The sequence below is a fragment of the Cygnus atratus genome, chromosome 8 (genome assembly GCF_013377495.2).
Source record: "Cygnus atratus isolate AKBS03 ecotype Queensland, Australia chromosome 8, CAtr_DNAZoo_HiC_assembly, whole genome shotgun sequence".
Taxonomy (NCBI): domain Eukaryota; kingdom Metazoa; phylum Chordata; class Aves; order Anseriformes; family Anatidae; genus Cygnus; species Cygnus atratus.
Genome location: NC_066369.1, coordinates 30,901,889 through 30,917,464, shown reverse-complemented (window position 1 = coordinate 30,917,464; position 15,576 = coordinate 30,901,889). Strand labels below are relative to the sequence as shown.

Here is a 15,576-nt window from a genome sequence, read left to right as displayed (position 1 = left end):
TCTTCACGGGGTTGAATTATCTGAACTCTAGCCGAGGCTATTTGCTGAATCCCAGTTAACTTCGTTCACTTATAAGACCCTACCAGAAAGGTTGTGCATTTTGTAATGATTGTTTCTAATGAATATGTGTCTAGCTATTAAAGAACCTTGTAAATTAATGTGCTCTGCTGCAGGTTTTAATTAAACAGCAAATATATATATATTTTTTTTTTAAAGAATGCAGGCTTTCTTGAAGGAGTGGATAGAAGAGAGAGCACACTCTGGACTGCCTAAGGTATATTATTTTGTATAATTTGATTCAAAAGGTAAAATTTACTTTATGCATGCATGAGAAGTATTGTGCATTTTAAACATTTTCAAATGAAACTAAGAGCAGAGAACTCTTCCAAAATTTATTACATGGGAGATTGTTTTATTATCATGTCCTTGTCCTAAAAACATCCTAACCCCTCGTTGCAACCATCAGCATTTATACTGTTAGGAAAAACAGCACAAAGACAGACTGGCCAGGCAGGGTGACACTAGAGCAAGGCTGTTAAAACAAGGGCAAGCTGTGAAGTTCTCTCCTGTAGCGAAGAGCCCTCTGTGGAAGTACAGGCACGTGGATTTTTGTGACCACCGTTACCCACATTCCCTGTGTGGTGCTGCCAGAAGGAACAGACACCAAACACGAGGGCCAATCCATTTCACGAAGTGACTCACGAGCACTCACAGACTGCCTTCGGCCCTCAAGGGGTTGCAGCGTCAAACAGGATTCGGCCTCTTGTATCTTTCCTTCCCTGCCCCACTGACCCCAACAGCAAATTCCCACCAGCTTCAAAAAGGAGAACTTGATCAGTGGCCAGTAAGTCACAATTATTGCAGCTTTTGTTTTTATGTCGTGTAAAGGCCTTTTTTTTTTTTTTGATGGAAGACTGGTAACAAAGGAGCCTATTATATTGTGAAATACCAGTCTTAGGCGGGAATTAAATGAGTAACAACATCACAAGCCCAGTTTTAACAGTCAAAACAAGAAGTAAGCAAATCATATAAATGTCACAATCAACCCTCGTATTTCTAGCCCGTGCTTTGCAGAGCACGATAAATACCATTTAACTTCTCTCCAAATCCTCAAGCAAACAAAAACATCCAAGCATGGTGTCATTTATTCACGTTGGCCAAGAAAGAAAGTTTGCCAATACAGTCGAAAGAGCAGCTCAAAGCAAGCGATAAAAAGCAAAATTCACAGCCATGGATGGCCGCAGCCATATCCAGCTTGAATATGCTTTTTTAAAACTCCATAGAAGTGAGGGGTTAATTTTATAAGCATGGAAATTTTATTTATTTATTAATTTTATAACCCAGGAAAACATGCAATTAAAAATACAGTGTAACACGGGCACATTCCAGTTCAGCTGTTATAACAACAGCCAACAAAGACAAGGTCCGGGTTTCAGACCTCCTCTGCCAGGACGGCTGCAACCAAGATTCTGTGATTTCATTGAAATTCTTCATCTTAGTAATGGACAGCAATGCTGTAAGCATGTTTCATAGGAAGAAGTCTTTCCTATATGCAAAGATTCTAAAGTGAGCTTGTGAGATTGTATAATGCGCAGTTATGTACAATTATGTTAATTAAACATAAATTACTACAATAAACAAAGCCGTAGCTTTAGTCTCACTGGGAAAATAATCCTCCTCCTATCATCTAAGGCTTTTTTTTTTTTTTTTTTTTTTTTAAGGGATGGAGGAAGGGGGGGGTATGTATTTATAAACCCCCATCTCCTGCCCAGCAATACCTGCTTCAGAGAGGGCCAAAAGGCCCCCAAGTGCTGCGGGCCAGCAGGAAGCCGTCTGCACACGCAGACAAGGACTGAGCACCCTCACGGGAGAGGAAACAGGGAGCAATCAAACAGTCCATTTACAACGAGCCAGCAGAAAGAAGCAGCATCCAGAATATTTGTTAAAATCTCAAACCAGCGTACAGGAAACGTTAATTCCAGAATAGAAAGTAAAGTACCTCCAGCCAAAGTCCTACCTATAGGGCATAAACTGCTGTAACCAGTTTGTGAATGTAAATCCCCAAAAGGGAGGCATAGCTAAAATAAACCTCAACGTTAAAAAAAAAAAAAAAAGAAAAAAAAAAGAGAGAGAGAGAGAAATACAGGACCAGGCCACAGGAGAAAACGTTTCTCTATGAGTGTCCAGCTGATCTTTAAAATTCAATCAAAACTCAGCAGTCAATGCTCCCCTCCATATTTTATCAAGAGACGCTTCCCTGTGCAGCCCTCCAGTACGTACTGGTCATGTATTTGCAGAGGCCACTTACACAAATCAATTAGTCATTAGTACCTGGTGTGCATCCAGCTTAATGAAATTGTCTTTTCATCCATTATCATAGCTCAGACACAATCCCCGCAGAGTAAATGATGCAGTACCTTAAAAGTCACACTGTGTTAACAATTAAGATCAGAGTTACAGAGATCATTTTAGAGCTTTATATAATTTTCAGTTTAACAGTAACAGCCTCTGCTCAGCTTCCTAGGACAAGTTTGTTTGGTTAATGTCGGGGTATTGATGAGCTTAGATTTATTTTATGACTGTCTAAATTTTTAGAAAGTTATCCAAGGTTATAACCAGTTAGGAAAGTGACAAGCTGAGAGGACTGAATTGACTGTAAAACCAGTCCAAGGCTCAAGCATATTTGTTTTTTTCTCCCCAGCTAAATAAGTTGACAGGAAACGGCTCTGTCTGAGCAGCTACAAAAACAAGGGTGGGAGGAGTAGGAAAAATAAGTCACATCCTATATTATCATAGTACTGCCAAATCCAAAATTAGAGGGAATAAAGGAGTTCAGGAACCAAGTCTCCCATTCAAAAATCTAGAGCCTGAAGTCACTCTATAAGCAGACTACGAGTTGGGTGAGGCAGCACAGAGTAGCAATCCCAAATATTTGTTCTGCGAAACAGGGCAATGATTTCGAATCATCTAACTGATTCAAAGTTCAAGCATACTCACCCCTCTTCCAAAGCTTAGATGCTCAAATCAAAGCAAAAAAAAATATCAGAATTTAGAACCCAGACGCTACAGCCACCTTCTCCTGATGGCGGGTGCTTTCACAGCCTGGATTAAACCAACTGAGCAGGCTTCATTTTCACAAGCAGCGGTGGGATCGAGATCACCTACTCGGTATTGCCACCAACTGAGCTACAGGAGTAGTAGGAAGGAAATGTGGGAAGGGAAGAGAGCTTTGATGCCCTCCTAATGATCAGGAGGCCAGGTACCAAAACGTCTGCGGGTAGCTATGAGACACATCCTATGCATCTCCAGAAAGGATGTGAAGATGTGGGAGAACACCTGGCAAGACAGTCCCCAGGGATCACAGTGCCTGAGAACCCGCTCCAAGACCCCATTTCACCCAGTAAGAAACATCATCACCAGTACAAGAGGCATTTGAAGAGCTCATTAACCTCCCCACCGTGGCCATGTCTGACAGCTGCAGTACCATTAAGAAAGCACTGGAGATGTTGTTTCTCTCATCTTTCCTCTTACACAGGAGTCTTCTGTCAGCTCTTGAAATATAATAAAGACAAAGACTTAAACACCAGGTCTGTTTACTCAGTTTTATTAGACAAAACAAAAAGAAAAGTAGGATGTGTCTTAATACTTCATCTCGAGAACCTGGCGATCACAGAAAAATAAGAATAGTGTTTACAAGTTACAAAAGCTGCACTGCATTCTGAGTTCCAGGAAGTATGATTAATTGACAAGGAAGCTTTATAAAAATGCAATAACATTTTCAGCTGCTTATGAAATAACGATCTTTCCATGTATAAGCGTTCACAAAATCAGCACAGTATTGTAATTAAGGCACTTTGGATACATAATATTCACTTCCACGTATGAAAACAATTTCAGAGAAACCACAGGAAATTGCTACTGGTAGATAGTGACGGCATGCCCAGTACTGGCCATCAGAGCACCAGGTTTGTGTGAATGAGTGAAGCTAGCATTGAGATTTTTTTTTACCCTGACAATTAAACATTGAAAACTCGTTCAAGGAAATTTACTTCTAAGGAGTTCAAGGAAGAATTCCACCGTTTAAACATTGTTAAAATTAATTTTAAAAGTTAAACAATTTAAAACAGAAGTCCATGATGAAATCTGCATGAAGTTCACATTAAGTATTAGTGCACGTAGCTGCATCAAAAGAGAAGCGTTTGCTTTCTTCATTCAATATCTACCTGCCATTTCATGAGGTACCCACCAACCACAGTAATATCCAAAGTAAATACAGTACAACAGCATAATTCGTCAAAGAAGCAACCCCTCCTTAACCATGTACTACTATTTCTAGTCCTCCTTTTCACTTCAGATTGTCACATGCTCGCTGCCTGTATCTGCCACACACACACACACACCATTTGCCAACAGATTCTACAGTAACTGTTCTCTAATTTAAAGAAAAATTAATGTCAGCTGGCTTTTACTCCACTGTCTCAAAAGCAAAATTTCAGTGGTAACCGAATAGTTCTGTAGACTTCTACCACAGCCATCGGTCCATAAATTCTGAGGAGTGAAAATACTCCAGAACCTGCTGCAAGCCCAGGTATTTTAACAGGAGTTAAATGGAACGATTCGCAATGACTTCAGGTTTGGGTAGAATCAGGCACTTCGTTTGTGTATTACTGTTGGTTTCACTTCACCCACTTGAATGAAAAATGCCGTGATTTAGGAGAAAAAAGTGACTTCTTCAAAAATTAAAGTAGGACCTCTATGTAGAAACTGTGCTTGCTCTCAACAACTCAGCTCATAACTAGAACAAATAGTTTCCCCAATAGTACTTTACAAATCAGTAGGACGCAGCAGATTTCACTTGAAGTGAGGAAGAAGAAACTGGCAGACAACTCGTTTACACCCAGCATCTTTACAGGCATGTTCCTGCTTTATCTGTGAGGAAGCATTAACTTTCAGAAAAAAAACTTGTCCTCTACTGTTAACTCTTCTTTTACTGGAATGACAGCTTAAGGCACACTTCAGAATAAACTAGAGCTCCTCGGCATTCCTCAGCACTGAAGCGTTCGCCTTATACACACCTGAAGTTTGCATTTAAAGCATGTAATTAACAGCTTTCTATCTAATCAAATACAAGAATTATTTACCTTCCTGAAACACAACACTCCACATTCCTGTTGGGAGTGCTACTACGTTACTTGGTCCCCAGAATGACTTTTATACCCTGGTTTTTGTTTCTTTCCTAGGGCCCTGAGAGTGAACAAAAGACCAAGTATCAGAGTGCTCACGTAACATTCATTAATCTGTTAAGCTTTGCTCTGTGCAGCAATCCACAGGACTCTGTTTTGCAGTACACCAGTAATGAGGGAGTTTGGAGAGCATCATAAGTAGTTCCATACAATTTAGTAGGCAGAAACCATTGCATCAGTGAAGCTGCCACATCTCGTAGAGTCGATTCTGTTACCTCTTTGCACAAGGTCCCTTACAGTTAATGCTGGGTGACAGCAGTCAGCTGTGAGCTAACGTGAATTATAAAATACTCACTTGCAATCTGCTAATCTAAAGAACTCAACAGTAAAACATACCCCACGTGGGAATTCAGTTTCTTACTTCACAGAACAGGAATCTCCTTATGTCTATTTTCCTACGGAATAATAAACTAACGTGTCTATGTGTCTCTTCTTTTATCCCTTTGTAGACTACTGAAAAGTCTTCTAGACTTAGGGTTGTATCGGAATGCATTTGTGTAAAGTTACACGCTTCCAGAATTCAAAGGATTCAGCAAGACAAAATAGTAACAATCTCACTTATAAATGTAAACTTTATGTGAATGTTTAGTAAGATAATGCCATCAGAAAAATATAGTTTTAATATAATGATCTTCTCTTACAGACAAGAAAAGTAGTTTAAGTACGTTTTAAAAGCAATGAGAACTGAGGAGGTAAGTCCTACCCAGCAGAACACTCACTTCTTTGCGATTTAAGCATTTTACACATAGGAATAGAGTTGTATGCTGTGTTGTGATTGTAAGTGTCCTGAGAGTAGTTTCTTCCTCCGTGAACCTTCGAGAGAAGTAATGTCAGCTCTAAGCATTAAAATACGTTAGATTATTCCCAAAATACATCTACAGTCATTAAGTTGAAGAGGGACAAATCAAGAGTATCTTTGGGGGGGGGGGGAAGTAGTTTATAAATGAACACCATAAATGGAAGGGAGCATTTTTAACCATTTTTTTTCTTTTTTTTTCGTTAGGCAATAAAAGAGTTCGCATAACTTATGTTTGTTATTTTTTTGTTATGAGGAAAACCAACTAGAATAACAATTACTCAAATGGAAAGCAAGTACTCATTTATCCATAATCAAAGTAGAAAGGCAATCAAGTTGAACAACAGTAAGTAGGATAATCTTTCTATTGACCTATTTTGATTACATGGTTAAAAAAAACAAAACACAGACATGCTGACCAACATCTCATACAATGATACTACTCTGATTAGAGCAGAAATTAATGCATATATACTGAAAAAAATGAGTAAAACAGTTTTGCAAACTTCTTTGCGGACAAATTTGCAAGGGTGATCCCAACTTTTACTGAACACGTTAAGAGAGCTGTCGCAAAGGCCCTTCCCCCTCGGCTGACATTTTAAAAAGCATGTTATGATCTGATAATGGAAAACTACATTACATGCATATGCACACACGTACGCCTCGGCGTGCACACACACATATGCTGCAATACAGACACAGATACACACACAGAGGCTACACGCGGTGATGTACGCTGCAAAACGTTACCAGCGTCAGGGTGAGGTCCTACCACTGCTCCCAGCTAAAGTCATCTCCTCTACCAAACACAAGAAAAAAGCCTAAGATAGTAAGGAAAATGACTGCATTGCCAGCCAGCACCAGGCCACAGGCTCCCCATTTGATCTGAAATGCAAGGAAATGAAACAATCAAAGCAGTTCTCGTAAGACACGTACAGGGCAGTTAATTACATGCATTAGATACACTAAATGAAATACTACAGAAAGGTGCTAAAAGCATGAAGAGAAAAAACAAACTATAAATACTTCAATTTATACTACTAATTACTTAATTAGCAACTACTCATTATTAACGCAAGACTTCAACAGACAGACTAATGGTGCTATATTCTAGACCAAAATCATTACCTTGCCATACAAGTCACTAAAACATACCTAAGTCACAGGAAAACCCAGTTAGATTAGCGTTCTCTTTTAAATACTACATATGAAAATAAAAGATAGGCTTTCAAATAGATGCCAGGAACAAGAACAGAAAACAGCACAGGGTCTTAAAGGTAAACAGCTTTCTGTAACTATCTGCCCAGCTAAGTTTACTCTAATAAACGACATTTACTCTTAAAAGATACAACTATGAATTAGAGTTCCCCCTCGTGGTCACTTCTGGTTCTGCCTATTGTCAGGTCCACAACTGAACAAAAACGGAGCGTTGGGAAATTGTGTGTTAAAAATAAATTAAAGCTAAGCAGACAAAGCTTTAGGCAAAACTGAAAGACCAAAGGGGAAGAAAAAAACCACACGCACAAACACAAGAATCTCATTAGGCAGTTTGGGAGACAGGACAAAAGAGTTCTTTGCCTTGGAAATAAGCGTGACAAAAATCTCACCACTGAAGAGCAGTTCATAAAGCAAAGAAAAGTTAACAGAATTTCCTCAGACTTTGAGAGGACAAAGCATGAGCTTGAGAAATGCTCTGAAAACCAGGAGGGCAGTTCTGGCAGTCTGGCCTTTTATCTTTTAACTGATAATGTGCTCCAGTCACCAAGTTTTCAGCATCCTAGATGGACAAAGCAGACATTCTCAGATAAACATAAGAAAGGTGGTGTAAGAAGCACTGGAAAAGCTGATGACAGAGAAAGGCATGAGATGAAGGAGGAGGCAATATCTTGTAGTGGACCACAGCAAAGCTAGAAGAAAACATCTAAAAACTTTTTAGTCATGTAAGTCATTTGTTCAGGTCACAAAGCTGCACAGGCACAGACACGACTTTCAGCAATGATAGTTTTCATCAAAATCTAGAAACATCACAATCAAGAAATTATTGAAAGGATTTACCAACAAAAGTGGCTCACCTGGCTTAGAAAGAAACAAGGGCACACTTAAAGGTTATAGTCAATAACTGGTTTCTTACAAGATAACTAGCCGAACTCACCGCTTCGACCCGTGCCAGGATTATGGGAAACCCAAAGGCGGAGACCACAATTCCAGTGGTGAAGAAATACGCCAGCTCCCTGCAGGCACTGCTGGCTGCGTCGCTGTCGTCACTCACTCTTTTTGCGATGAAGTGGGGAATGGGGCAGATGAAGTAAAATATTAAGACAAACATAGGCCAGTACACGCTGGGGAGGAGGGAAAAAAAAAGATACGTTGTCAGTTTAGACGCGTGCTTTAACGGGAAGTACGTTCTGTTTAGAAAAAAAGTGATTGCAGAGGCTGCTGCCCTACTTTGTGGTTGGAAGACTGGGTTTAAAAAAAAGTGATTTAAGCAAAAGCTTTTGCCAGAAGGGCCCCCCCCACACACACCGCCTGCCCTGCCTGGCAGGATCAGTGCTCCCATGGCCTCACACAGGGCAGGGGCCTCCCTGGCACGCCCTAAAATTCGCTTATTTATGTTTGCATCACCTCGCTGACTCAACTCGCGCCACCACCTCATGGAAACCGCAGTCCCAGAGGAGACGCAGGACGGGACGCAGAAGGACGGGAAGCAGCGGAAGCTTTCCCAAATCTGAGGGATTTCAGCCCAAAACCAAGCCAGCCGCGAAGGCACGCCCTGCGACACGCGCCCCCGGAGCGCTCCCACTGGCTTCACCTGGGCTGTGAGAAGCCCAGAGGGGGGGGTGTTTAAATAATAATAATAATAATAACAATAAGGCGGCGTGAGGGAAGGAGGAGCGGCTCACCCGTAGTACTCCAGGGCGCAGCCCAGCATGAGGAAGGTCAGCCCGATGGCTCCGCTGAACGACAGCCCCACGAGAGCTGCAAGGGCACAAGGCGGCGGTTGGTTACCGTTGGTGACCGTTGGTTACCGTTGGTGACCGGGAGCGGGGCCGCGCCGCTCCCTCAGAGGTGGGGGGGAGGGTGGGGGGGGGCAGGGGGGGCCGGTACCTTTGATGCCCGCCATGTTCCCGGCCGGCGCCCAGCTCCGCGGCCCCGCTGAGGTGGCGCCCGCCGCTTCCGCCTGCCGGCACTCCGCCCCGCCCGTCCCCAGCACGTCAGCCGCCGCCTTAAAGGGCCGGCGGCGGCTCGGAGCAGATCCCCGCGCTACGCCGGCCCGGCTCGGGAAAGGGGCTGCGGGCCCTTTAAGGGGCGGGAGGCGGGAAGGGGCGGGCCGCGAGCTGCCCGTCGCCGTGGCAACGGGGCGGTGCTGCGCCAGCTCCTGTCAGGCGCTGAGGCGGCTGAGGGGACGCAGGCGTGTGTGTGAGGTGCCCAGGCACCGCTCAAGTACACAAGCACGGCTTCACACAGCCCCCTCCAAAACCTGTTTTCTTGCCCCAAACAGCCCAGCTACCTGCTTGTCTCCTTCTGCCTCCCCCAGCAGCACCCACCCGTGGCAGGAGGCCCCAGCTCAGCCCCAGTTCCGCCACGACGGGCACGTCGCTTTTACGGCAGGCTTCTTCAAGCACTAAGGGTTTTGGCACCTCATCATACAAAGGTGAAGCTTTGGCACAAAAGCCACCTTTTTGAAGTAACAATTTTTGCAAAGCCCTTACAACCCGCCTCCCAAGTGAGATTTTCTTTAGATAGCCCCCATCTTGTGCTATGACCTCTCCTCACTCCACCTTTGGTCTGATACAGACAAGTTATTTCCAAAAAAAAAATAAAACCCAGGAAATTTAATACAAATTTACATCTTGGTACAGCTACTGCTACCGTAAACAGATTTGGGACCTACAATATATACAGATTTTTTGCTTATCCAGCACTTACAGAGAAGGTACCCTGAACTGTGTTGAAAGCAAGAAGGCAGAATTCCCCCCCCCCCCAAGCACAAAACATACCAGAATGCTAATTTGAGCTTTTAATGTATATACAAATGTTTTAGACCAGTCACAATTTCATTGAGTATATACTGTATTTACAAAAATTACAATAATTTAGTCAAACAGTAAACCTGAACATTGATAACCTCTGTCACTACCAGATATGACAAGAATTTTTTTTTAGTTAATTATCTTGATATACATACGTCCTAATACTTTCATGCATCCATAAAAACATTAGGGATGAAGTAATCAAAGTTTAAGTGGGGTAAGGTTTCTTTTGGTAGATAAAGTTTAATGATGGATTTGGATTTTGTGAACATGAGTATCCAGAGTTGTTTGCCATGACAAACTTGATACAAAGCTAATGTAGTTTTCATTATTAAAAAAAGTACATTATAGTAATGAGATCCTTTTTATTATATAGGCATAGGTCACAATATCTACAAATGTGAATGAGAAACAAACCAACAAATCACAGGAACATAATTCACATTCCAGATATCTCTTTAAATAAGACAAGCACATACTGGATCAAAACATTAATAAATAACATCCAGTTTGTTACTATTATCTTAAGGTCCTTTATATAAAAGGAGACCTATGTGTTGGTTTCACATTTTCAATTAATGGTAGTAAATAATGGACCGATACAACAAAAGGATGACTTTTATACAGAAAGCAATGTACTTTGACACACTGTCTTTGCAGTAAAAGTTTTGCCACTTGAAAATTTAAGTGCAACAACAAGTGGATTGTCTTTAAAAACTACCAGCTTTAAAGACTCACATCAGATGGCAACCTGTTCCTCAAGCAGTAAATACAAATGATTTCCTGCCTATCTTCTCAATATACCTGCCTTTTCAAAGCTCAAATACAGATACGATTTGTTGGTAAATGAACTGCTAGCTTTAGTGATTCTATAAAAGGATAAAGTCAGATTTGGGGTGAGGAGCATAATTTTGTTTTTAACTAGGAAAGATGCTTCAGCAAAGATATTTCATTGTGATATTATTGCTTTGGTCCAAAACAAACTTCTAAGATAATCAATTTGCGCTGTATTTACCTCAAAAATCAGACTTGGCCCACAGATGTCTACATGACAGCTTGTACGCCGTGGTCTGAAAGTGAAATTGCAATGGGTTGCATTCTGCCAAGAGCCTTTGCCACATGTTCTGGAGCTGATAAAGGCATAGAGGTGATGCAAGTGGGCTGGAAAAAGTCTTCTGAATGCTCAGGAGGGGAAGTGTTACCTATAGTCTAGGAAGTTTCTAAAACTTTTCAGCAGAGTTTTAGCTTGTTGATATTTATTTTGTTTGATGCTTTCAACCTACTGATGAGAACTTCATGGGAAGTACAGTGCTCATTCTTCCCTTTTTACAACTGTGTAACCACCCTTCCTCCCAGCTCATTATTCCCCCAGAACTGCTGTTTAACAAGCCAACAAGGTGCAGTTTAACATCAATTACTTGTTCTTTGCTTTAAAGACACTTGCTCCATGATGCTGAGGAATTTGTTCCATACATTTCACTGCTGGACTGTGAGGTGAAGTACAGTATTAATGCGTAAAGCAGCAGTAAGCTGCCACACTGATCAACCCAGGCTTCGGCTTTGTCTCTACTCAGACATACTATACTACATGAGCAATTAAGCAGCAAATGGTGACTGTTAGAAATGTGCCTAAATTGAGCACTTAAATTTGATAAAGGTTGATCCAAACCTAGGAAGAAAGTACATCAAAGTCTGGGCTTCACCACCAGTTATAGAACTCAAGCGAAGTGTTGCCCTATCACATTTTGCACACACAAAAAAAGTACGAAATTCACCAGATACACTGTGTCAGAGACCGAACAATTCCACCTTTTCCCAGGATGTGTTCTCTCTCACCCCACTAGAATCCAAAGGGGAAAAAAAAAGTTACAAGTAACTGTAGCCCCTTGGCTCCCATATGGCAAGCCAGGTGGCTAGAGTTCCTTTGAGCTCAGGATTCTTGAAACAAGTATAAGGAAACCTTTCTCTTGTTCTTCATGATAAGTATTAGGCTCTTAGTTTTCTGAAACTTCTGAATTTCCAGCCAGAGTCTGGTTGATCTGTGACATTTGTGACAAGAGACTATACAAGCACTAGCACAGGTCTGTAGTGGAGACTGAGAAATAATCTAATACAAGGGTTTTTGTCCTTGGTTTTCAAATTCTGACCAGGCATCATTTAGCTCCATAAATATCATCTTTGCATATTGTTCATATGGCTGCCCAGTGGCCTAGAACAAAAACAGAAACAGAGATATCACATTTACCAAGTGAAACTACCAGAAGCAGACCTCTGTGCAGTTAGATTCTCAAGCAGCTATCGTTCACTTTCCATAAATTGTTTTCATTTTTAACTTTGACAAGAAAAAACTACAGTTGAGGGCTGCTTACCTTGTTTATAGCTCAGAAGTTTCTTAGCTCTTCAGCTCTTTTGCTCCTCAGAGCTGATAGCCCACCAGATGTGATAGAGTAAAGCAATGCAGTCCCAAGAAGGGTAAAAAACTTTAAGCTTTGCAAGAGGCACTTTACCTGCACTGAAGGGGGAGAGCTACCACTTGACACAGTTCCTTGATAAAAGCAGTATCCCTGCAATCCTCTCTGCAGCCTGCATCTTCTCAAGCCTTGACACCCACTGCACTGAAAACCTCACAGCCTCCATTTCCTTCAAGTTGGAAGCCTCATCACCAGACGGTTTCCTAGATTGTGTCACTGCATGCAGGCTGCCAAGTGTAAGCAGCAAGACCAGAAGCCACAAGTCTGATAATCAGAACCTGATTCTTCCGTTTTAGAAGTTCAACTGTAGGACCCACCCCTGCCTTTCATACGCCTTCACCACAGCCCCATCTCCTCTAGCAGGCACAATATTCTGGACCGTCATTCACCAGAAACGCAGCTTAGAGTCAAAGTGAGGGTGAGAATCTCTTGCTCAGAGTGGCTTGTACCAAGCACAGACCTGGGACCGGACGCAGTTGCAGTTCTCACCTTTAAATCTTGAAAAAATCTTGAACTAGAATGTTTCCACAAACTTGTTTGTACCAATTAATTATTCAACCACATTTAACACTTCATAATTAACCTTATTTTTTTGAGGACAGTGACAATTTCTGATCAGTGTGAACTAGGAAAATCTTACCTTGTCGGGATGAACGACAAGCACTGCCCGCCGGTAGACCTTCTTCACTTGCTCTGGCGTTACAAGATCTGCCATACTCACAGGCTTCCACTTGGTTTCCCCTGCCCACAAGACAGTGTGCATTGTGGACAGCAGCGCTCGTATATTTCTCTCCTTCCCTTCTATCCATTCCAGGACCTGAAGAGAAGAACATGACTCTCAACTTATGCCTTACGTTAGATATTCCAGTAGGAAAAGGTTTCTACATTTGAAAAGCAATGACTCCAAGGAGCATCTCGTATTTCTTCCTAAGCTTTGAAAGCCTTTGGGAGATATTTGTTGAAGATATCCATCAATCTCTTCTTTAATTTTTATATCACCACTTGAAAGCTAAGACACACCCAGAGCAACACCCCTGCCAAAATTACTGAGTTGGTCCACTGCTAAGAACACTTCTGAACAATCATTAGATGGAATAGTCAAAAGTAAATAAAATGTTTAACTGTGTGGCTCTTCGGCAAGCTTAACTGCATACTTAAAAATAAGCTTGACTGGAACTCTGCTGTGGATACACATCTTTAGAAGACTTCACTCTAGACATGCACAAAAGACTCATGCTGAAAACTGGCTTCATTGCAAATCCTTTTAAACTCTAAGTCAGAAGCCTCAAATTCTCTCCATGTGCCTATTTTTTTATTTTTAATCTGCAATCCAGCAGTCAAATAGAGCCCTTCCCTAGATGATGTAGTCCCCCTTAGTGGTTGCCATTTTAGCCCACAGTCACAGAAAGGGAGGAGGACAGGGATGCAAACACGAAAACCAAAGTGTACATAGATTCTGAGGCTTAAGAAGTGATTCCATGAATCAAAATGCATCAGAGCAAAGTGAATGGTATTGGGAATGGAGAATCATGCTTCAGTAATTCTGCGGTTTGCTGAGGGGAAAACGTTGCAGACGTTAAGCGGTACCACACGAATAGCTGAAGTTGTACAGCTCATGAATTGAGAGAAGTGTGCCCAGCTGATGGCCTGACCGCTGTCCAGCTCAGTTACAAGTGGCTGATGGTAGCGTCCAGCATGGTTGCTGGCACACACTTTCCAAATGTTAAAGACTTTCCAAAAGGTTAAAGAAAAAATAATAATAACCACTCATTCTGTTTTTCTGGTTTTTAGAAGTTTTCTTCTTTCACTCTCAGTTCTGTATCTTTCTGTAATTATAATTTGTGGCTTTATATTCCCTATGCAGAGTGGGGCAGAATTAATTTCCTTCCCTTCATAATAGACCTGTAGTTTGGCAATTTATTCTGGAGAAATGTGAGAATATCAAAGTAGACAAGATTAATGAGACCGAGGTTTAGTTCAATCAGCTGTACCTGCTAATCAGAGCTGGAGTAATGTGGAAGACCAGCAGCCATGAACTGAGCAAGCCACTGTTGTTTGCCACAGTCTCGTTTAGGACAGAAATGCATCCTCGGAGTTTTAATTGCATTCCAAGGGATATTCACCTCTCCAGGAAAGGTGTGAAAATGTATTATATGAACAAACAGCAGGAAGCTCTCGCTTTCTGCCCCAAGGCAGTCTCAGTATGAGGCAAGGTCCCTCATTTGGCCAAAAGCTGGGTTTGGCAGAAGAACAGGCAGAGACGTTAGCTTCTTACAAATAAGCCAGATGAAAGAGCAGCGATTTCAGAACAGAGGGTGTTATTTTTAGAAAAACTCACTCCTTTCTCTATGTGGTATCTCTCATTCTGATGAGAAAGTGGAGATTCTTTAAGATATTCTCCGATACCTGCAGTATCTGACTGTTTTCTGATCACATTGCTGTCTGGGATGCAAATGGGGAGCACAATAGTACCAAGTTTAGACACCTATCTTATGGAAAACAAGGATGAGAGATACCACGTGTGCTCGCCATCCAGCAATGCCGTGGAGGATGCGCACTAGACTAAGTGCTAAAACAGGAGCACAGCTTCTGGCACTAGATGATCTTTCCATTTGTTCCGCTGCCCCTCACATGCAGTAAGGCCAGTGATGGACTGCCCCCCTCCACCTTTCAGGAGCGGTGTTTAAGCAGCCTCCAGCATGATGAGAGTGAAAGACAGATTGAATCGCTAAGAGCATAAACAAGAACATTGCTTACTTTTAGTTTTTCAGGGTCCATTTCCTTAGCCATTTCTTCCTTTCTCATCTCAGCTATTGTTTTGGGCCCCTTCTTGTCCTTGTGAGCATTAAAACCTTGACCAGATAATAGATCTTCGAAATCTGCAGACACTTTTGGTTTTGAATCTGGAAAAGCAAGTTGTTCTCACAATACAGGTTTATTTAACACAGCTTTTCCACCCAAGCCACCCCCCACACACTTATCACTATACCAGTCTCACAGTGCTGATGAATATACGTAGGTTCTCACAAAAGAGG

At 41.9% G+C, this 15,576-nt stretch overlaps 2 protein-coding genes across 2 annotated transcripts in view; both read right to left on the bottom strand.

The window, feature by feature from the left end:
• Nucleotides 1-3,588: 3,588 nt before the first annotated feature.
• On the bottom strand, nucleotides 3,589-9,312 carry LEPROT (leptin receptor overlapping transcript). Its single transcript, XM_035564379.2, has 4 exons — nucleotides 9,145-9,312; nucleotides 8,940-9,015; nucleotides 8,192-8,378; nucleotides 3,589-6,924 (listed from the first exon to the last, which is right to left on the bottom strand). Exons 1-4 carry the CDS (start codon nucleotides 9,158-9,160, stop codon nucleotides 6,808-6,810), a joined length of 396 nt encoding a protein of 131 aa, XP_035420272.1. The 5' UTR covers nucleotides 9,161-9,312; the 3' UTR covers nucleotides 3,589-6,807.
• Nucleotides 9,313-10,042: 730 nt separating this feature from the next.
• The window catches only part of DNAJC6 (DnaJ heat shock protein family (Hsp40) member C6), a 46,125-nt gene continuing 40,591 nt past the window's right edge, over nucleotides 10,043-15,576 (bottom strand). Inside the window, exons 17-19 of the mRNA XM_035564494.2 lie at nucleotides 15,299-15,444; nucleotides 13,182-13,358; nucleotides 10,043-12,279 (exon numbers count right to left, since the gene is read on the bottom strand). Of these exons, the coding sequence (XP_035420387.2) occupies nucleotides 12,178-12,279; nucleotides 13,182-13,358; nucleotides 15,299-15,444 (425 nt within the window). The 3' untranslated portion in view covers nucleotides 10,043-12,177. The remainder of the gene's footprint in view (nucleotides 12,280-13,181; nucleotides 13,359-15,298; nucleotides 15,445-15,576) is intronic.